The sequence below is a fragment of the Topomyia yanbarensis genome, chromosome 2, assembly GCF_030247195.1.
Source record: "Topomyia yanbarensis strain Yona2022 chromosome 2, ASM3024719v1, whole genome shotgun sequence".
NCBI classification, from domain to species: domain Eukaryota; kingdom Metazoa; phylum Arthropoda; class Insecta; order Diptera; family Culicidae; genus Topomyia; species Topomyia yanbarensis.
The window spans coordinates 4,558,555-4,582,628 of NC_080671.1; the positions used below are offsets into that span (position 1 = coordinate 4,558,555).

Here is a 24,074-nt window from a genome sequence, read left to right on the forward strand (position 1 = left end):
ACTGATGAGCATGTTAATAACAAAAAAATTAACTTTGAATGTCGGAATATATGGGATGAACTATAATATTTCAAATGTTTATTAATTTCGCATAATAGTTTATTTTTCAAGCTTCATAATACCAATAATTTATTGAAACGCTAGTATATTTTACCCCGCATTATTCTAAGGATCCTATAAGATCCCGCTATGAATTATATATGTATTAATAGGGTATTTCTTGCTGAACATCAAAAAAATAAATTTAGCTGCTACTACCTGCTACTCTACAAACCATAGCCCCTTAAAGTTAGCCCAGAAAAACCAAAAAAACAGACATACACCCTAAAAACGAAGAGATAGCGAGTTGGTCTATTTCGCAAAAAGGTGTGTTTTGAAAGCATCAACAACTTTCTAGAACATCGAGAAACTGTAAAAAATCAAATAAAAAAGTTACAATGAAAAAACACTTTTTAAGGGGGTATTCCGACATGTACTTCAATTTCATCCAATAACTTTTTTCTCTTAACAGATAGCCATTTCGATACTTCAACAAAGTTTCATAAAATCATTTCGTCTACAAACTTTCCATACTTGACTATCAATTTTGGCAACAACTTGCAAAGTTATTTTTTTATCTGCGTATATACCCCCTTAAATAAAAATTTTCCAACATTATATTTAACTACTTAAAAAATGAAGAAACCTTTCCGAAGACATCAAAGTGCCATAACCAATAGTTTCGTCGCAAATATCAATGTCCGGCTTTTTTTGATTCCGTCCCACTGTGCGGCAGTATTACGCATGAGTTGGCAAACTAATTCGTACCGAACGAGGTCGAACCGTCGTTATCTGATCATATATACGTCATCTTTGATCAGTTAAACTGCTGGTTAGGTATCGTAACTTAATTTTATAGATTTTTTCCTGAGCGCTCTGAAAAGGGCTTTTGATACAGGTATACCTCGATAGTACGTACACCTTCGCTTCGTTTAGCGTACGTACTATCGAATTACAAAACTAAAATTCAAAATATTACTTTTTATGTTTAATATTGAATGAAACTTCACAAAACTAATATTAATCACTAAATTCATCACCCCATTAGTTATAAACTGTCCTATCACCAAGTACTTAATCTTTAATGTTATGGTTTCCATCGACCAGGATGGTTGAAAATGGATTGTAAAAACATTTCCTTTGAAATTGGTTCCTTTGAAATTGATCTTTCACCAAATTTATTCGGAATTTTGTAGGATTTTATTGATGTTCGTAGGACTTCTTTGAAGTTCTAGAACTATCCTGAATCTCTGAAATTCGTAATATTCGCTTGAAATTCATAGAAATTTCCTGTAGATTTTCTTAAATTTTTGATTTGCCTAAAGCAGAAGGAATTGTTATTTGTATATTTTATTCGTGTAATAATAGCAGTACAATTTATCAAACTGTGGGAACGAACCGAAATTTGGAAGGTTTAAAAAGCAGAAGTTCCCGTTTTGTGGGTGCAGTAACAATTCCTCGGATTGGTTTATGAGCTTCAAAAACCCCGTAAACAGATATTTCAATATATTTGCAAATATGATATTTTAAATTAAAATAATGTCGTCATATGAGCTAAAAGGATAAAAACCACAGTTTTTGACTACACAAGATAAGTATAAAGATAGGTCTTGCTGAGGTAGGAAATATTTCTTGAACAACACCAATATGGTGGATACATTTTTTTTATTCACGCTAACAAGATCCGCAAACAAAATATTGAGAAAATACTCATTTAAGTGCGTTTTTTCAGCTCTAAGTAGTACCAGCAGCCTCCATCGAATTCGCTTTCCTAGTCTTACGAATCTTTCATTAAACATTGTATCTCCTAGAATGCATGGGACTCAGCACTCAAAATTTATGTACACAATGTTTGAAGATCGTTTATCAAAAAACGTTTTATCACCGCTCTAGATTTTACCCCTCAAAATTACCTAAAATCTTCTTCGATGTTCGAAAAATGTCTCGAATTTTCCTTAAAGTTAGTAAGACTTGGACATGTCGTACCTAAAACTTGAAGAGGCCTTTTGATATGCGTCACTTTCCTAATTTTGTAAGTTTTTCTCGAAATATTTCAAATTAATTGTGAGTTTCATGAAATGCACTTGGAATTTTTTAATATTGATAAAATTTTATAAAATTTGCAGACGCCCCCTGATGTTTAAAAGATTTTCTTATAAATCCTTAGACTATTATTGAAATTTCGCGAACTTTCCAGAGCTTCTTAAGATCTTACTTAATATCGTAGGATTTTCTTGATGCAGCTTGGCTGACTAACCGATAGCCGTTAACAAAATTTACTGAAATTGTAATGATATTTCTAAATGTTCAATTCGCAGAATTTCCCGAGATTGGTAAAATATGTTTGAAAATCGCGAACGCTCTCCCTCCCCAAGGTTTAGGGGTTTGACGGTATTGCAAACATCATCAAGCATATTGCGTGCATCAGTCCTACAGAACCTCTGACAGACAATTGCTTGAAGATGGTTATTGCATTACGCCTCGATAGTGGTGCATCGAGGAGACCGAGAGGGCTTATGCGCCTTTTTTATGTTATGTTTTTTTTATACTCTGCACCTGCGCATACCAACGCTAAACCACTGGTTTATGCGCGGTGGCGTGGCCGACTGGCGTGTGCCTTGTTTGCAAATATTGTTCTATTAGTGGTATTCGTAGAAGGGGCTCACAGTGGGAGTCATTGTGTGTCCATTTATCGGTCGACTTCGTCATCGTGTATATACTAATTAAATTTATTTAATAATTAAATTAATAAAGTAGAATAAGTAGAAACCTATTAGTTGTAGCTTTGTAATAATCGTAGTTTTTCGTACTACGTATAGTATTGTATTGTTCAATTTATACACTTCTAGTCAAGCTCTTTGCATCTTTTTTTTCTTTATTCGGTATGTTATGATTCCTTTTATTAGTATATCTCTACTATACGCTATCTATATTCATATAGGTACAAACGATCATGGCCTTCGCGATAACACAAACCTAGCCACAAACGCGACCATGCAATTGCAATAATCCACACAATCTCACGCCCGCGATTTCGCCTACATGAAAACACCCCGGTAGTTAAGTAAATGTAGCATCTTTAAACTTGCAAACGCGGTCTCAAACATTAACCCACCAATCGCGCGATTATGAAACGGTCACGTCCGAAAGTTCTGGACTAATGTCTCCAGTTGAACCCACCAAAAATGACGCTCATGTTCACTAGACAACACGTTCCATGGCAACATGACCTGAAACGCTAGTGATATGGGGAAACTGATTCTCTTCTATCATCTGTACCATACACTACAAATTAAGCATTAGATTAACGGTCCGCGCGCGATCATTAAAAAATACACGCAACATGATTATAAAATCGAAATTATACACGCAAAGTCACATACACGTGACAAACACGTTAATCTACAAATGCTTGAGCCCTTCGCGACCATCCCTGGCACCTACACCCGCGATCTCGTAAGCATGATAACATCCCGGTGATAAAGTGAATGTCTCAGATCCTATAAATTTTCAAACGCGGTCTCAAACGTGAACCTAAAAACTCCCGCACTAGCACGATCATGAATCGGTAACTTCCGGATGTTTATATCTTTGATATCAGCAGACTAGGTCCATGCCTTCAATTGGATCAATTAAAAAAAGAAAGCTCTCATATCCACTGGACACCACGAGGACTCTAGTGATATGGGGTAACTTACTCCCTGTCAGAATGTGAATTGTGCACCAAAAACTAACTATCAGAATGAAGGTCCGCGTGGCCATCCAAGAACGCACGCGTATATAGGAAATGCCACATAGTTACAAAATCCAGTCTTGTACACGCGTCACATGTCAAGTCACATGAACGCGAGCACACGTGACAAACGCGTTAGCATACGAACGCTTAAGCCATTCGCGATGAACAACATACACCTACGTTCGCGATCGCGCAGACTTGGTAACACCCCGGTAATAAGGAGAACGTTTTAGCACTTATGAAGTTTCTAACGCTGTCTCAAACGCGAACCAACAAACGTCCGTTTTCGCGCGCTCATCCGTAGGTCACGTCCGGAAACCATTACTCTCGGTCCTAATAACTTAGGTCCATACATTCAGTAGCACCAATAAAAAAAAATAAAGCTCATATCCACTAGACAACACGTTCCATGGCGACATCACCGGGAACTCTAGTGATATGGAAGATCTCACTCTCTTTTAGCATCTTAGCCGTACACCAAAAATAAAGTATTAGATTCGTGGTCCGTGCGCGATTATCCAAGAACACATGTGAATATGCGAAAGGCACACGGTTATGAAGTATTTCTTAAATTCCATACGACCTTCGAAGATTAGTTCATTGAGATACTCTGAAGCTCGAAAAAAAAAACAAACTATAACTAATGAGTGTCTTACAAATTATCTGAAGTATTAAAGATCTCCTTGTAAGTCAGCAATCTCCCAAAATATAGAAGACATTCCTGGAACTTGTAGGGCGTCCCTTAAGCTTGCAGATTTTTTTATACTTGTTAGATTTCCACAATGAATTTATGACTTACTTAAAGTTTGAACTAGAGTGTAAAGAACTACCTTAAGTAGCACACAACTTCTTTAAAGTATGCAGAAACCCATAGAAAAAAAATAAAATTTGTCTTACTTCGTTGAAGTTTACACCATCAAAGGAAAATCAATTTATGGCACGTGTACGTACTATCGCGGTAAGAGATCATCCATAAATGACGTAGCATTATATGGGGGAGGGGGGAGTATTGTGTTTTGTAATGATGTGTGACGACAGGGGGGTAGGGGTCATGTCATGCTACGTAGCTTTTTAAAAGGGGAACAACTAACATGGCTTTTATTTTTTTTTAAATTTTATGGGGTCAAGGGGGGGGGGGAGAATTAGCGTCAAGTAATTTCCAGGGGCGATTTAGAGGTTTGTGACGAAATGCTACGATGGGGGAGGGGGGTGTTGAAAATCACTCAAAAAATGCTACGTCATTTATGGATCGTCCCTAAAATGTACGTACTATTGAGGGTATCCAGGTATACCCGTATCAGAAAAAAATTCATTCAGCATTGAAAGAAAATTCGGTTCCAGTAGTTTTTTGTTCAACGAACTCTTAACATTCCTAAAAGGATTTTGCTGTCAAGTCAGTTTAAAGCTAAAATATAAAGTATTGTTAAAATATGAACTGTTTCAATATTAGTTTTCGAAGATGCTGCTTGCAAATAACAGGCTAAAGTGTAATCTACGTCACTATGGCTGTGTATTTTTAAACATATCCCACCTGTATTTTTTAAAAAATAAATATGTACTGTATTTGTGGCCTGCAGAAGAGCTCATTTACGTTTCGTTTAATTCGAGGTGGTACACTGTCAACGGTCTGATCCGACCGATATTTGCTGCCGACATTCCTAGGGCATGACAACCAAATACAAACTGATTATTTTGCATTTTTATGCGTTTCATCATTCATCAGCATCAAATTGGGCGGTACTAACAACGCTATGAGCATTGCAGTTCGCCGATCGAATTGAGCGGACCACCAATAATGGCTGTTTCACAAAATCCATTATTCCAGTTATTGCTAGTAGTCGTACATCTTAGGGTCCATACACTAATTACGTAAGGGCATATGGGGGGAAGAGGAGTTTCAAAATATCTTACAAATTCTTATCTGAGGGGGAGGGAGGGTTAGTCCTTTCTTACGTAATATCATAAAACAAGTGAAAAGTAAAAATTTGATGTGGTTGTCTTGTGGATGGGCCTTAAAGTGCTTTTTCACACATCGTGTATACGGTTTAACGATAAAATGTCGAGTTAGCAAAGTGTTCTGCGAATTACAGAAGGTTTACACTGGAAGAAAATAGCAACCAACTCAAGATCCACAATCCGTAGCAAATCAAGCAACCATCTGACAGACGTTTCCGGCTCATCTGCGGATCAAATGCGGGACATTTTCACCAGCAAGAGGACACAACCCAGTCAGGATTGCAGATAAGTGAGAGATTTCCAATTTTTCATACCTTTTGCCTTTTTGTGATTCAACCAGTGTCGTTTTTGCTAGAAAACCCCGAGTCAAATCCTGGTCGCGCTTGGCTCGCTCTAATGTTTACAACATTTATATAAAAATGACTGTTTCGAGAGACTCGTATCCAGAAGCGCAACCAGCATGTGTCAGTTTCAGTTTCAAGCAAAAATGACATAACAGTCAATGACCACATCATCCTTTTTTGTTTATCTAACTAAAATTTGAACCCTTTATTGATCTGCCCGCGAAGACCGTTTCAGGCAGCATCTCTACGTCCTTTATTCGTGTAGTAGATTTATTTCGCATTATTTACACTTTCTATGCTTGACTCTTTACTCTTCCAGATAGAGACCGTACGTAGGCCAATCTCGTTTTAGAGTCTAACAAACGAATAATCAATTCTGAATACTCCAGAAAGTGTTCCATTTTCGGGGAATAATTGCCGGGCCCATTGGCTGAGGTATCACAAATAAATTTTTAATCTCGTAAGTTATCCTTATTCAGCATTGCTCACTGGTGTTTCCAGATCCGAACAGTTCCGTGAGTTGATCATCCGTCGATAGCCCATCTTTTTCCCTCCGACAAACGCCAATGACAAAGCGTTACCAAGAAACCTCGGGAGTAGTAATTCTCCACACCCGTGCAATCACACCAAAACAGATAGGCATCCCCATACATTGAAGAGCACTGATTCACAAAACACATACGTGGTGCAGCTTCTTCACTTAAAACTCCAGAGAAGATTCCAAAACTCGTTGATCAACTTTTCAAGCCCTAATTTCACTTTGTGAGTCTTCACAATTAATACTAGATAATTTCGAAAAAAAATCAGGCTAGCTTAGAGTTGTAGCAATACTCCAACGGCCGGTTGTTTTGGAGTTCAAATTGCAGCAGTTTAGGGACAACCACACTCGATGGCTGGCCATCCAGAGTTTAAACAGAAGAAAAACATAACTAAATATCTCTTTCCTCTGAGTATACGTGCACTCCGAGACTAACCATCCGACCGCATAATAATATATTAATTTCATGGTCGCATTGCCTGCTTGTGGCGAATCTTAGACCTATACCTGTCTCTCAATCCAACTCCGTAATACCTATGGAAGCGTCGCTGAGCCGGTGGCCTTCCTTAAGTAGGTATTACATCAACATTTCCTACCCTATCCTAAGTATAAGTGAAGATGGTCGTGGCCGGCAATAACGATTCACATGCTATTGGTTTACTTAACTCAAAAGAGATAAAGTTCATTCCCGATCATTTATCTTACAAGCAAAATGAGTTGAACTACCTATAGGCAACATGATAATCGTTAGTATGCAATCTACGAATAGCACCGTGCTTCGCAACGCAACGCAACGTAATATCATAAAACAAGTTTAAAAAATATATTATATTAGGGAAATATTCTTTTCAACAAGAAAAGGGAACTATTTTCATTTGTACCATATAATCCTTGTATATCAAACAACATGAGTAATTTTTTGGCTCTTGGTTGTACATTGTTCTGTTTGGGAACTGAAGTCACAATATGCCTTACAAGTTAAGAAGCGTTGATACCCTTCGTGTTGTTAGACCGACTTTGTTCTTTTCAAACATTTGATTCAAATCCGCAAGGTATCTGGAAAATGTTCTAGCATACGATTGTCAAAGATCTTGAATGTAGAATATTTCCAGAGTGTGAACTGTACTTTAATTTAAGAAAATTCGAAGATGGTTAACTCGGAGCTATGCGTACGATAAGCGTCACAGCTGGAACTCAGAATAAATTCATGCCAGAAGAGGTTATAAACTCTTTTAAATTCTACAACACAAGAAAATAGATTCAAAGGAAGTGGAATATAGCAAAGCATCATGTGGACCAAATTGGAGTTACTGAATATCTGACAACAGTTATTCTTTCTACTAGGCGAGATTGGCATGCAATTAAAATTCTGCAGATGATTACAGTTAAATTTTGTCATGAATTTTCTTGTAATAATTCTATACATATCCTTTTCGCTATCTTATTATTTGATGAATTAACAATTCGATTTTTTAATTACGATAATCATAATAAGATCTTATGTAGCGGGGGGGGGGGTTAGTTCACCAAAATCTTGCGAACTCTTATCTGGGGGGAGGGGTGGTTGAAAAGCACTAAAAAAGATGGGTTGGTAATGTATATGACATAACAGGGGTGTCGTGACCACACTTCGAAGTTATTTCAAATCTTGCAAAGCATAAATTGACATAATTTCAATGATTGTTCCTTTATGAATGAAATGACAAATTTTCAGGTCAACGCGGCAATAACTTTGCAATTTATAGAACAATTTTATATTTTTAGTTATCATATATTAACTGTCATCTCTTCCAAACAACTTAACCCTCTGCTGCCAACCACGTGGTTTTGCAGGGTTAAGGAGAATCATTGTAAAATGTCCAATACATGATTTTATGTTGTTACCTCCACTAAAACCACTTCAGAACACTCCCACCTGTCATACATGTACATTGACTGCATGTTGAAATCATTATATGAAATTATTGACCTGTATTCAACGCGGAGAACTCGGTAATAAAATTGTTTTGCTGAATATACTAACGAACGGGATCCCCAGGAAAATTTCGCTGAGCCCGGTGAATCGAACTTAATGCGCAAAATTTAGCCATTTGAAGGAGATACAAGCAGAATTTTAAGAATATGAGCATCGCGGTTATGTCCCGGACATTACCCGCCCCTAGTTTTTCGCTAAGCGTGTTCATTTCTGTACGGAAAAGATTCCGATGGTTGTTTCGAGAGATTTTAACATTGATAGTTCAAAGCAAGAAAATATGAAATTTGTTCATTTCATGAATGAATGTCTCAACGAGCTTAGAATCCAGCGCATCCCCGATCAACGCAGACGCCAACAACAAAGGTTCTTTTCAGAACCACCATAATTATTATAAAGAATAACTTGAAACATTCCCACATATTTCATTGAGTATCATTTTATTTGAATTACAAGTCAAACGAGTAGTCACGACACTCCGGTTATGTCCTAGACATTACCCACCCATCTTTTTTGGAAGGATTTGCAAAAACCTTCGGGTTTGTAGATAAGAAAAACATTTTCTGATTCACTGGTAAAAGTACAGAATTACCAAGCGCAAACTTAATACTAGTTAATAAAAGAAACTTTCTAATTAAATTCTTTTTCCATTTTGCCTTCGTCCTAATAAGGACGGTTTGTTGATAACTATGTTGATACAAGACGGGAATCTTTTAAAACAATTCAAACCTTGCCGACGATTGTTTTTACTGCGTACATCCGTACGATCTTTCCCCTTTCGCAGCTCACACCGAATGAGCACGGTTTTCATCATGGTGTTCCTATTTATTGGCTTTACAATGCAGATGGAAGGACGTCCTTTTGTTCGATAAATGAAAATATTTTCATCATTCGTTTTGGTGTAGCTTTCGCTTAGTGGTAGAGTTGCCACATTCACTGATTTTCTTGGAAGGATTTGCAAAAACCTTCGGGTTTGTAGATTAGAAAAACATTTTCTGATTCACTGGTAAAAGTACAGAATTACCAAGCGCAAACTTAATACTAGTTAACAAAAGAAACTTTCTAATTAAATTCTTTTTCCATTTTGCCTTCGTCCTAATAAGGACGGTTTGTGGATAACTATGTTGATACAAGACGGGAATCTTTTAAAACAATTCAAACCTTGCCGACGATTGTTTTTACTGCGTACATCCATACGATCTTTCCCCTTTCGCAGCTCACACCGAATGAGTACGCTTTGCAGCCTTTGATGTTTTGGTGGCATTTTTAGTGGCAGTTACTACCGCCTTTTCAGTGACTGCGTTTCTTAGCCTTTGGCTTTTTGGACTTCTCACCGCCACCACCTCCACCAACGCTTTTCTTCTTCTCTTCGATGGTAGCTGATTTGATTGGTCGTCCGATGCAGCTTCTCACGACCACGCACGTCTGTTATGCACTGCGTCTTACACACGTCTGGCTTAGAGAAAAGCTGCGACACCCCTATTTATAGGTTTTATCATTAATGTTGATTTCATTTAAAGTAGTTTTCGAACTATTTAAACAAATTTTATATAGCAAAGAACGCATCGGTAGCAAGCATTGAACGTTTTCCTTCCAATTTATGAAACAAGATTGGCAATCCGTTTTGTAGAAGAAAAGTTAATAAGGTTCAAAATGTACGTAACGCTTTCGCTAATATGCACTACTATCGCTTTCTCGCTCGTTCTCGTGGCGTGCATGAGCCTTTCCTTTCCGTCCGACTTCTAATGGCTTAACCAAAATTAATATCCCGGCTTTCCCCCACCAACTGCTCTCGTCAAGCAACCCAATACGAATAATCATAGGAACAAACATGTAGTGGACCTTTATATAAACTTTTCATTATTTTATTGTTCATTTGCTGCACCATTTTGACGGCTCTGTGCGGGATGGGCTGAAAATTTTCACTTTTCCGAGTCGTTTTCGAAAGATTTTTCAAAACACTATTTTTCCGTTGATAATGAATATCCTACATATTCCAAAATTTAATACAACATTGGTACAAATATTTTCGACAAAATGCCGAAGAAATTGAATAAATCCATTCAGTACAACAAAAGATATAAGCGTTCAAAATCTTACATCATTTTTCTTCCGAAATTTTGAAAAGGGGCCCCTATATTGAAAGGTAAGTCGTTAGTCACGACAAAAGCCTTACGTAATTAGTGTACGGCCCCTTACAGAATTGAACACAAAATACACATATTTCAGTAGAAAATTAAAATGAACACCAAAAAATGTAGAGAATCGGTAAGATTAACCGCAGGTGCTGTTTGGTCCATTCGGAGATTGACACCTAGACGCAACACACGTTTCAGTGAAGAGCTAATTAGGAGAATTTCTGACTAAATTTCGGATTGTGATCAATACCACGAGAAAGTGAAATATATTGTTTAAGGATATCTCTTCGTGAAAGTTTGAAAAAAAAAATTAACCAGTGAATAAAAAACTAGCAAAAGTATAATTAAAGTGCGAAAAGACGCTAACCTTGGTGCCAAATTAAGGAAGGTTTCCCTTCGTAAAATAAAATGGCGGAAAAATAGCAAAGAAAAAATAATAAAAATGGCGAATATGGAACAAAATGGAACTATTATAAAATCTAGCACATCTATGGATACCAACGAGGAAAATAAAATCGAGGGGACAATGCAAACAAATATAAACACCGGCCAAGACAAGCAAACGGACAATTATCAGTATGAGTAAGGCGACCACGGACCGTTTCGAGCCATGGTCGAGCTGATCGAAACGCAGAACGGAAACTTGAAGATCAATAAATTATCCCTAGTCTGTGCAGCACTGCGGAGGATGGCATTTTACAAGACTCACGTTACGGAAATGAAGCAGATTGGGCGAAATAAACTCATGGTATACATCAATAATTACCAAATCGCGAATACATATACGAATACATATACGACAGACGCAGAACTGAAGGCGAAAAATTATCGAGCGTACATCCCACGACACTTAGTGTCCGTCACTGGTCTGCCCTTTTATGCAATTCTGACGTTAGCGCCAATAGGAATATTTTTCAGGAAACCAATTATTGTGTTTCGTGATGTTTTCAAAAGCACGAATATTGTTTCAACTATCTGTTCTGTACAAAATGTGTACAATCCATCGCAGATAATAACCAATTGCTTAAATTTTCACTTTTTTGCAAAAACCTTGTAAATTTTAGCTAACGTCACTTTTGCAAAAAAATAGCGATTTCATTTCACTGTTTTTATGCAATTCTGACGTACAAACCAATAGTACTGGGTAAAACGTGTCGTATATAATCAACCGTTTCATTTGAATTATCTGCAAATGATTATGAATTCATTCAAGTTTCCGAGGCTATATGGTCTGGTCAGAAGGTCGGTTTTGGATCTATACGGATGTTCCGTGGGTTATGCCGAGGGCGATTCAGTATATTTTCATTATTTTCCAAAGTTTAGCTGCAAGTCAGGCATCCTACATCCTACATTTGAATCATTTATCCTACATTTGAACACTATGACTTCATGTAGACCTTTTTCAGGCAACGTGGAAGCGGTTCTGGGTTGGAAGGCCTAGTGAATTCGGAATGCGCTACCCATGTTTGTGAAACATTTATACTTGAAGACACCTGCCATGCGGCACATTAACGAAGATCTGCAGACATGTAAAGTCATCCGGAAACACGGAGAAACTTTACAACACATTCGGTGATTCCAGATTCCTTTTCAACGGACGAATTTTTAAGTGAATATTCCTGTCACGCGGCACATCAAGGTGCACCAGCTCGGTTTTCTACGAACAATGCTATCACATGTAAAGTCATCTGGGATGCAACGTTTTTGTTAAACATTTCTGTCATGCGACTTATCAAATAATATCAACACTATAATTTATGGACAATTCAAATTCAATGTCAAATAGGGACACTTTATTAACATTTCTGGAATATGGAAGTTCAGACCAAACAATTCTAGTAATTATTTCTGTCATGCGGCACATCAAATTCTGTGATCTGTGAAAAATACAATCATATTTGAAGACATTTGGATACAGTGTTCCACTTAACGACTGGTTCCGGTAATTCCGGTTTCCCGCTTCTTTGGTAATTTTTTTTTGTGAATATTCCTGTTACACGGCACATCAAAATACATCATATAGGTTGTCTATAAACTATTCAAGCACATTTGAAGTCTTCCTAGTATACGGTTATTCTGGAGTTGGTCTTATTCTGATTGCATTTTTAGTAGATCAAGCGTGTCAAATAACAGGTGTATTCAGGTACAAACGTTTCACAGGTTACTGATTTTTAATCCACAAAGTCTGTCAGATGGTTTCAAAATTAATGTAGAGCTTTTATATATACAATTTATTAATGTTTATGTTATATTAATACCAGTTTTCATGCTATACTTTGAAAAAATAATGAAACTGGCTTAACATTGCCTCGGACTGACCCCATGAAATTTTCGTATAAATTTGGAGTGTGAACAGTTCAACTCACGGTTTATGAGACTTGAATAAATTCCATTTAATTTGCAGGTGTTTTGGTTGGAATTGGTTTTGAAATTTATTGGTTGGGTACCAATTGCGCACTAAAATGATGAAATATAGAACAACAGCGGTCAAGGTTTTGAACAAAAGTTTTCACCAAGATACATTCGTACATTATTGTGGTATGAAATATCCATGTTGAAAAAGACTAAGCTGGCTGCTTTAAAGAAGCATTCGAGCTTACACAGGAGACTTCTTAATAAAATATAAATGGTTAAAAAAATTTATCGTGCTAAAAAACTAATTTGAATACCACCCTAGTCTAACTATAACGCCACCCTAGCCATTTACATCACAAAATGGTGCTTATCTCGATTCCAACATTACTTATGATACAACAGCTTAAGAATAAATTATTTTACCTTGTTAAATATACCTTCAATACTATATTGCACCGGTACGTCATTTTGGTAAAAAATGGCGTCTACGTCACTTTGTTTTTCTCGTTTTAAAAGGCCATTTTGCATAATTTTTTAAAGACAATTATACTGAAAGACGTGGATTTTTGTGGAGAACTCAGAAATATGAAAAAATGAAATTTGACAAAAGTGTCGCTTACGTCACTTTTGCATACAAGGGCAGTGGTGTAATCGCAGGGGTACCACCCGATATTACAGAGGAGAAAATCTTAGAAGCAGAGCTTGGAAAACGAATCAGCTGAAAAAGAACGAACACTCTTCATTCGTTCTTCGCTTCACGAACATACACCCTATTAAACCATTCACCACTGAGCTGCGGAGTTGACGGCTTTGGTTCACCACCACCGAGGCTGGTGAATCATTGCTGTTCTATAGTGTAGGTATATGAGCATAGCGTAATAGTACCCGTTGCTCATTCTCTCTTCCATTCGAAGAGATATCATCTGCTATGCATCATTCGTTCTCCATAGCAAGCTGTACATAGGCACCCAGATTCTCTTTGCTTGCTGGGTGCGAATGTAGTTACGAAAAATGATGTCGCCCAGCTGCCCCGGAGAACAGCGCTCATAACGAGAATGTGTTTGTTGTCTTTTATTATTTTTTATTCGAGATTGGTACATGTTCTGTGCGCTTTTCATATGCAATATTTTTTAGTTTTGTCTTCAACCTATTGAATCTGTCGAATTGTGAAAATACAAATAGGGTAGGGAACATGGGGAGACTTTACCAAGCACGAAATTCAACAATTATTAATAACGTGTTCCATGTGGTACTTAATTTTTTTTATATTTTTATATTTGTTTCGATTCCATCAGCTAATTTTTCATCTTCTTCATTTCGTTTTTCATCTTGCTCCCTTTCGCTTATATTTGAAACTTTAAACGCGATTATCACGATATTTGCGGTGACTACGAGTGCCGAAAGAGTCTGCAACAGATTTCAAAACTTTATTTTTGCTTGTTCGTAATTAAACTGCCGTGTCCTTGAACGATTCCATTTTTTCGTCAAAATTTTAATATTAATGTTATGGATTTGTTAATAATTTTTTTCAGGTGAAAAATGGTGTTTTTTTTTGGAAAAATCGTTCCCGTTTCCAAAAAGAAGAGAAATTTTTTTCAATCAATCGTTCAAGGACACCACAGATAGATACACTAATGATTTTTTATGGCTGATTTTGTGACACGTGAACCTGCAATGTAATCAGTACAGTTAATCCAAAAAAGCAATGCATTAAAAAAAATCAAAGCTCATGAAATACAATCGTTTTATATTTTAACTAGTACTAAGAACCTCAACAATATGGGAAGAAAGGGAAAACAGCATGTTATATGCCATTGTTTTTGTTCTGATATTTTAAAATTCTCTTGGTCAAGCTCCCCAAGCCTTGGTCAAGGCTCCCGCGGTGGGTAGACTTGACCAGAAAAAACGATCACAGAAAAACTTTTGTAACTTTTGAAAAAGTAAATTATCAATTCTGAAAAAAAAAAATCATAAATACGCAGAATACTTTTGTATATTACATTTCAACGAGTTTTGGAAGACATTCAATTATTAAACCAAAAACAATTTGTCTTATGGAATACAATATATTTTTAAATATTCATAAGCCAGTCGTTGTTCAAGTTCAACTCAGGGGTTTTGTTAGTATTACACAGAACTAGAAAAATCGTAAAAATTTACGTGCTCTGCTCCTGACATATACGAGCATCAAAAATGTTTTAGATTTAATTTTAATTTCACATGACTATGAATTTCGTAGATCATGTTTGATTTAAATGTCAATGAATGCAATTTGTTAAATTGTGTCAAGTTTTTATTAACCAGTTGACAAATTTTGAATGATAGGATAGTAATGTTGATGGAATAGGAAAAAATATAGTGTGTTTTTTACATTTAAACAAAATTTGAAAACATTTTTGGTTGCCTGGTTGCAATAAAAATCTCGGGTAACTTAGAATAAAGGCATTACAGTCAACTGTCAAGATTCATTTGGAGGATATTCCAAATAAAACTTTATTCACCAAGCTCTGAATAATTGCAGCGAACTAATCTGTTCAGATCACTAAAGCATTAAAGCGGGATACTAATTTCTTCCCAAAGATTAAAACGCATGTGTAATTTTGCTATTCCCGCTCAACTTTAGACGAAGCTCGAAGTAATTTTTTAATTAATAAATATTCCACAATATGCCGTACATTTTAAACACTCCGTTAGTAGGTATCCAATTTAATCAGGAGTCATAAATCTTGCTCATCGAATTTGTAGTTAATATTATATTTGTTAACATTTAACCTGTCTGTACAACATTTAGGAAAAGATTATAAAATTCCAAATATTCGTAAGCTAGAGTTACAATGTTAGAAAAAAAATGAACCTATATGTGTTGGGCTGAATCATCTGAGGAACCAACATCCAAAAAAACTAATAAATGCATATTGATGTTTGAATATACACGATTTCCCTAAATTTATAATGCATCGTGAACACAAGTTCACCTACTAATGTCCGCTCCACAAGCCATATGTTCTTAACTGACGTAGCGAAAGACGCTGAAAACCGCTAATATGGCCAGAAGAATTTTATATTCAGATTCAGCATTACACAATGAATCTGAATGGTTCAACAGCTTGTATGTTCTTGAACCAATTTCACTAAATAATCAACCAAGCAAAGAGGAACCACTATTCAAGAGAGAAGAGAATACTGATATCCTCTGTCTCAATGATACTCACAACTGTTCATCATTATAATGATACGTGCTTATGCAAGCGTGTGTGGATATATTCGTTCCTGTTTCTGTTTCCTCGTGTTGTTGCTTCGGTATCCATAGCGGCAATTCATTCGGTTGGGGTGAAGGCAAGCGTTTTACTGAACTGTATTGTGGTTCGTTCGGATTGAATTTGAATGAATGGTGAAAGCTCTGCTTAGAAGAGATGGAGTGCGAATACCCAATAATGACAGTGTACCGTATGAATCGACATGAAAACGACAAAAAGAAACCAACCATGCGAGTGAGCGTAACCTTTAGAGCACCCAAACTCCCAGAGAAAGTCACAATTTTCTGCTGCTCGGTTGGTGTAAAAGCGTTCTATAGGAAAATAGTGCTGTGTCAGAATTATTGAAGATACAACCATCTGATAGCAAACTGTAAAAGCAAACGGAGGTGTAATAATTGCTCGAAAACGCATGACGAAGCAGAAGATTACAACGAGTGTAAACAACCCAGGAGAACTGTCGAGTATTGACACAAGACAATACGTAACCAAGAACAGCAAAATTAGCAGACATACACCAAAAGCATGATGGAGTGATAAAGTCGAAAGAGCCTGGAGTTATAAAATGGGAGTGGTAAAAAAGTTCCACGAACGTAGCACAATAGAAAATGCAATAGAGGTAAAAAATATTCGGCGATATTCACTAGACTAAAAAATGAAGATATTAAAAAACAAATAGAAATGCTTGCGGAAACGGTCGACCCACAAACAAGCCCAAAGATACTCTGGAGCATAATCGCAAGGATATCAGGAAAAATCAGCAAAAGAAGAGTTAACAAGAAGACATACAACTGGGCGAAGAATTTCTGGATATACACGTTGGGAAAAATGATTTAGACATAGAAGCACCATTAACCTAGGGACCAGTTTGTCAATACAACCTGATGGATGCAAAGAAGTGGAACAATATTCTGTCAACTAAAAACTCAAAGTCTGCACCTTCCGGAGACATGAGCACATGCGGCATGCTAAAACTCGATAAAACCAGAGGTAAGAGATGTTAGAACAAATCAACCATATGTTCATATCAGGTGCACTGACACATCACCTAAAAGAAATTAAAATTGTCGCGATCCCAAAGTAAAGACGCGATCAATGTTCAGTACATGGAAAAAAGGTCAATAGCCCTGATCCCAACTATTACCAAAATCATCAACACAGCCGTGCTAGAGCTAATTCAGTCGCAAGTTAAGCGAACGGAAAATCTTACCGAAGCTTTCATTCGGTTTCAGACGAAACGACCTGTTTGAACTATGATGCTATCAAGCGATACACAAGAGAAGGTTATATCACAGCAGTGATGTTCCTGGATCTAGCAAATGCATACAATGCTGTAAAAACCAGATGTTTTTTGGAAGAGATTCTACAAGAAATGTTATTCCCATCTGAAGTGATCATCTGGATCACGTCCTTTTTGAAAAACAGAAAAGTAGAAATGAAGAAATTGAAGATCGAGAAACTGAGGATTTTCTAAAGAAAAGTCAACTAAAAATATAATGCATAAAACCGAATAATTTCGAACGTTAACCTTCCGATCAAAACAAAACTCACCAGCAAGGCACCGGGCGATGAACTAATCGGCTGTCCCGCCTGCTGAGCTGAGATTGACCCGCTACAAATGCAATCGTAAGGGTGGACTATCAAATTGACGTTAAAGAAGCATCAGATGGATTTATGGTTATTGTCACCTATCCAACCAAAACAGAGAAGAAGAAGAAAGAGAAGAAGCTGTTTGGTCATCCGTTTTCTACCGAGGCCATTGTCTGTTGTGTGACGTTAAATGTGTAAAAAAAAACTTTTAATAGCTGTATTTTTTCAGATCTTCGTGCAAACTATGTCGAACAAAATGGTGCTAATTGATGAAATCGAACCTGTGCGACCAGCTTGTGATGGCGTTTCGGAAAGTGAAATCGAAACGACAACGGATGAGCAGTCGTTCGAGATCATCGATCAGTTGGGTGATGAATCTACCAACCATTCGACGATATCCGAAGAATCGGTTCAGCGCAATGAAGGCAGCGGATCCGTCGTTTCTGTGGCGGGTAGCAGTAAAGCAGAGTCCCACCAGGAACGGGACAAATCCGCTGATCAGGTCTTGGGAACGAATGTGAATGAAACCGATAATGAAGAGACGGAGAAAGATAATGAACATTTCGAAATGAGAAATGGAGAAGCGGGATCTTTTGCATCTGAATCGCCTGCAGTCAATGGTCTTGGCTCCGCAGTCCCTACTGAAGAGGCGGTAGCTGGGAGTACTACCAGTGTTGACTCGGGCGCAGAGGCGAATGAAATGCAAACGTCGTTCAATACACCGAATGATCACGATTGGAATATGTTGATCGAACAAGCTTTTATCGAAGAAGCTACTGAGCTTGAGGAGACTCTACACACACTGAATTTGGTTGGCAGATTCCATTTCGCAGGTGAACAAATTAAAATGAAAACTCCAACGCCGATGGAAATCGATCAGCTAGGGTTTTCTGCTCGATTTAGATACAATAACATGATGATTAAGCTGTACAATGAAGGTAGTCTGATGTGTGCGGATGGCAACTTTTTGGCGAAAGTAGAACTAGTCAATCCACAGCTACTAGGTGGAACGATGAACTTCCGCCAGGCGAAAGAGGTTTTACTGAAACAGCTCCGAATTGTGAGAGTCCTTCAGGATGATATGACGAGCGGTCGATTATCGCGTCAATCAACATTCCTTGACTCTGTCAGACAAGCGTTGAAGAAAGATGAGCAGTTTACAATGAACTGTATTCAATTGAGTCAGATTTTAAAGTCTTCCAGTAGATGTTCAACTCGTGAATTGTTATGCAAAATCGCTCAAAATTCGCTGATTTCCGATGATATTAGGCGATCTGCTGTAGTTTTTAACAAACTGGAAAATCGCACTCTTGCAAGAAATCTCTCGTTGGGCCGCTTTGGGTTTTCTCAGCCGGATCCATTAGATTTATCAGAAGCGCTGAATCAGATGCTAGCCACAAATTCCGCGAACTATAAGAACATGCTGTTAAAAAAAGTGCCGGAAAACATGCACGAATCGATCAAAAGTTTAAGCGTACAGCAAATCCTGCTTATCCAAGATAATGATATAAAGTTGTTCGCCGATTTGTCAGGGACTCTGAACGAGGATGTTTTCCAAAAACCGTTGGTGGATCTTACTAATCGGTGGATCACCAATATTAAGCTGATAAATGTTAAGAAATCAAAGCAGATTTCCGCTCAAACCAATCCGATTTACTTCTTTTTGTGTAAGAGTTTGGAAGAGTTAATTATAGAAATTGGTGATCGAACGGATCATCTTCCGGAAGAACTATTAACCAGTAACAGTTCCGGATGGCATCCGATCAAGAAAATCAACTGGAAATCGGAGAGTTCTCTGACAAAATGTCTCGAACGGGAATACTATTTTATCTTCAAGTTGTTGAAACATTTTGATCTAGGTTGTAGTGCTAACCTTAAGCGGTTCGAATACAAGGTACAGCTATTCGATGGATCAACGCAAAAACCTATGTGGGAAAGATTCGTGGTAGGCAGCAAAAAACTTTTTGGAATCAACGAAACAACTGAAAATTCCCCGAACATAGCGAATGAGTTCTACGTGTGGTACTGTCTGCTGGATGATGTTCTCGCTCATGCTCTCCCCGAAAAATGTCAGTTGGATTGTTTCGGAACCATAATCAAAAGTTACACCGATTTTCTTTGCGTAGTGGGCTACGATCAGTTGGAGACTTTGCGCGTCATCACCCACAACACAGCTCGGTTCATAGTTCAGACAATATCGTACGCAACGCTAGTGGACAGCTCTTTGGTCGACAGACAGATCTTACAGAAGCAACTCGATTTGATGAACTCCAAGGCAATCGGACAAAATCTGTCATCAATCAATTTCCGCGATCTGGTTGATGTCTTCAATATCTACTGGAAGAACAGAGAAGATATCATTTCTACTATTCCTTCCAAGATCCGACTACCGGAAATGACATTACTGAAGGATCGTTTGTTAGAGATTGTTTTGGTAGCGCTGGAGAAGAACGTTGATTCAGAGGACATGGTTGCTTTCTTCCGAGCATACAACGATTTTTTGGTCGATCTGAATGATGTCCAATTCGATTGGTTTGTGAAACAGCTCATCAGAAATAGTAGTATGAAACCATTTGTTGAATTAAATCTCATCGAACCGGTTGAGAACAAATGGATAAACACAGAGAATGAGACCTATCGTGTCATCAACCCGGAGAAGTTTGCCAAATTATCGATCATATTTGATAGCGTTGTTATTCCAAAGCACTATGTGGCTGAGGTCTTATCAACTTTGATGTCGTTCATCAATCTTCAACTCAACAGAGTTCAATGGGAATCAGGTGAACCTCTGTCGCAAACAGCCCAAATCTGCACTACAAACGAATTGATCTTTGCCGTGCGCAATTCTTTTCTGTACCTGCTGGAGCAGCCGGAATACGTTTCGTTTGAATTATTTTACGACGAGCGAGTCAAACCCTTTGCGAGCGTCATGGACAATAGCAGATCTCATCAGGAATTCACCAATCGAATCAACCTTATCAAGGAGTCCTTCTGGCACATTCGTAAACAGAACGAAATGGACATCGATGGGGCTTTGAAGCTTTTCCTAGAACTAAATAACGATGTAGATATAAAATTGCTGCGCAAAGCCTATCAACAGTACAGCGAGAGTTTTCAGCAGTTCATGCAACAGTTTGGAGAGGGTGAGTTTGCTTTTTTTTCTATTCCACACTTGTGTATATTGCAAATTCTGCTTCTTTTCAGATAATGACTTGAAAGCAACTGAGATCGTAGAGAAGGTTTCTATACTGGCAACTGAAGCACACTTCAAAAGCTGGACCGACACCTACAAGCAGGAAAAGCTTCCAGAAATATTAGCAGGGCTAGCGGCCGTGTGGTCGATCCTGGTCTCGAAGGATGTTTCCAGCACGGGAAAGTATCTAACCCCACACTGTATTCAGATCCTGTGCATTCTGAGACTGTTGAGTGTGGATCGTCCAGAGAAGGGAGTTACGAAACATCTGGCACAGGTTCTAACAGGTCAAGGAAAATCTCTAGTGTTGGGATTGTCGGCTGCCTTGTTTGCACTGACGGGTCACAAGCCTAAGATCGTTTGCTATAATGAATATTTGGTGAAAAGAGATAAGTCTGATTTTAAGGAATTCTTTGATTTATTCAACATTGCCCATGACATCAGCTACATAACATTTGAAGACATGGCGGGTGAGTTAATCGCCCCAGTCATCGATGGACGTCGGATGGAATTGAGAAACTTGGTGGCGGATATGTTGGTGAAGGACGCTGTCCCTGTTCGTAGTAAGTTTATTTCGGAGAACTGTGCCAACTCGGTGTTACTGATTGATGAGGTGGATGTATTTTTCACCAAAGAGTTCTACGGCGGTGCTTATCAACCTGCACTTCTAATAATGTTACCAGGGTTGGACAAAATTCAAGAGAAAATTTGGAGTCTTCTAATTGAAAATCCCTCACTAACATCCGAGTCAATTGAGCGAAGTATTTATGATTTCATCGATTCATCCGATATGCATGAACGTCAAGATTTCCTTGATTTCTTCACTAGGGAGAAATCATACGATCTACTGATCTATGAAGACAAAGATATTATAAGAAAAAGTTACACTAATTCTAGCTTGTTTGAAAAAGAACTTCTTCTGATGATTAAATGCGCCATTGCAGTTAAAACCAGGCCATTGGGTTATTGGAGGAATTACAAACTCAGCGATAGAGGAACAATTCTGTGTAAAGACAGAGAGGAATACACAAATGACGTCTTATGTAGTTATTACATGATATTCAATTATTTCCGTTTACGTAAGTGGAATTATTCCGTTAGAGTAGCCTCGGAAATTAACTACGGCTACCTTAATCTGGGCTGCGGCTCAATTTCCTACGCAATGCTGCCGAAAAGATATCCTCTTATACTGGGAGTTACTGGCACGCTGACCTCGCTTAATCAACACGAAAAGACTTCCATCAGGAACTTGTACAGTATTCACGAATTATCCGCAATGCCAAGCTTTTTCGGCTGTTCCAATCTTCAATTCAACCCGGAGACCGATTATCAACAGCTGGCGAACAGATCGAAATGGATGAATGCAATTTTTAGTCGAGCAAACGCGATACTAGGTGCCAAACGATCAATTCTGGTGTTTTTCGAGAACGACTTCCAGTTGAACCAATTCTATACGGAATACTCCGGTCAATTCGATCGATTGCATATTCTGACGGAGAACACTGACCAAAATCAGATGCAGCAGTTCATTGACGAAGCAGGTGTCGCTAAAACCATCACACTGGCAACTCGTGGCATGGGACGAGGCGTAGACTACAAGTCCAGCGTTTCCATCGAAAAGCACGGAGGGTTGCACGTGATTCAAACGTTCTTCTCGCTGGATATAAAAGAGGAAATTCAGATAAAAGGCCGCACGGCCCGTAAGGACAACCGAGGAAGTTACGAATTGATAGTACGTAAGGCTGATCTGGAGAGGGTTGGTTTACCCTGCGATGTTTCCTATTGTCAACTCGATGAGGCCAGGCTAGAAATGGCTTTGAAAGAGAATAAGCAAATTTTGAAGGACATCGTCAGTGAAACTGAAAATCACGAAGCAACGATGCGGTACATGGCCAGTTTCTTTGAAGCCTGAGGCTAACTTGTTGGATTATGTGTTTATTGTTTGTTATTTGCAATGTGATCAATTAACATAGTAAGGATGTTACAAATTAAAAAAAATGTCATCCCAATGTCAAGGGGGGATCAAAAAATTTGTTATCTAATAACTAAAATGGAAAAAATGGTAACGTTTTATAAAACAACAATTAGCTCCCATATAATTTTGCTTTTCATCATTTAACACTATTATGGTAGTTTTGGAAATTAAATTCCCTCACTATTATAGTGCGCATTGTCTCCTAGTGTCAAAAACCATCCGGAATTTGATACGTAATTATCCATTCCATGAGACAAAGTATTTGTATTTGTAGTAGGCTGTAGGCTACAAGCCTGTTACCCATTTCTTAAAGCTAATTCACAGAATAGAGAATAATTATAAATTATAGCTACAAATCACAGCTCTAAACTGCCCATAAACGCATAAGAGTCCCATGTGGATTTTTGTCGAAAATGAGTTATCCGTTGGATTGTATTCTGTATCACCACTGAATTACACTGCACAAATAAGATTACCGGGTTTGTTCAGAAAATATCAAAAAAAAATACCAAAACATGGTTGTCCCATCCATTTGGCTGAATGGATGGGACAATCTTGTACAGCGTTTTTCTCGGCTTGCTGTTTTTCAACATGGGACTCTTATGCTGTTATGGGCAGTAAAGCACTTATTCTCTGTAATAAAGGTTTAATCTACGCCTCATCATAGTCGGAGTAGTGTTGAGCGAGATCACATCTGCCAGACGGTTGAACTCGGTCATGAACCTAGTGCATGGTTCGTGCTGCGTGTAGTTTCGCGATCGGTTAGGTGGCTCGAAGATCCGACGACGTCGTAGTACCGTAGGACTATCGTTGAAGGTTAGATTGTCACGCAGACGTTGACTTTTGGTGCGTCCACCCAATACATTTGAGAAAAAGGTCACATCCGCTATCGTATGTCTAGAATGAACAGTGTCCAGATCGACTAGTCCGCACAGTTGCTGGTAAGGAGGCAGCTCATTGTTGTTCCAACCCAAGTGTCTAAGG

At 38.0% G+C, this 24,074-nt stretch overlaps 2 protein-coding genes across 3 annotated transcripts in view; one reads left to right on the top strand and one right to left on the bottom strand.

Annotated features, from left to right (window-relative positions):
- Window positions 1–24,074, bottom strand: part of LOC131682420 (apoptosis-resistant E3 ubiquitin protein ligase 1) — a 246,792-nt gene that overhangs the window by 59,445 nt on the left and 163,273 nt on the right. The window lies entirely within an intron of this gene.
- On the top strand, window positions 21,616–23,130 carry LOC131682421 (uncharacterized). Its single transcript, XM_058963870.1, has 2 exons — window positions 21,616–21,996; window positions 22,060–23,130. The coding sequence occupies exons 1-2, from the start codon at window positions 21,621–21,623 to the stop codon at window positions 23,025–23,027; spliced, it is 1,344 nt and encodes a 447-aa protein (XP_058819853.1). The 5' UTR covers window positions 21,616–21,620; the 3' UTR covers window positions 23,028–23,130.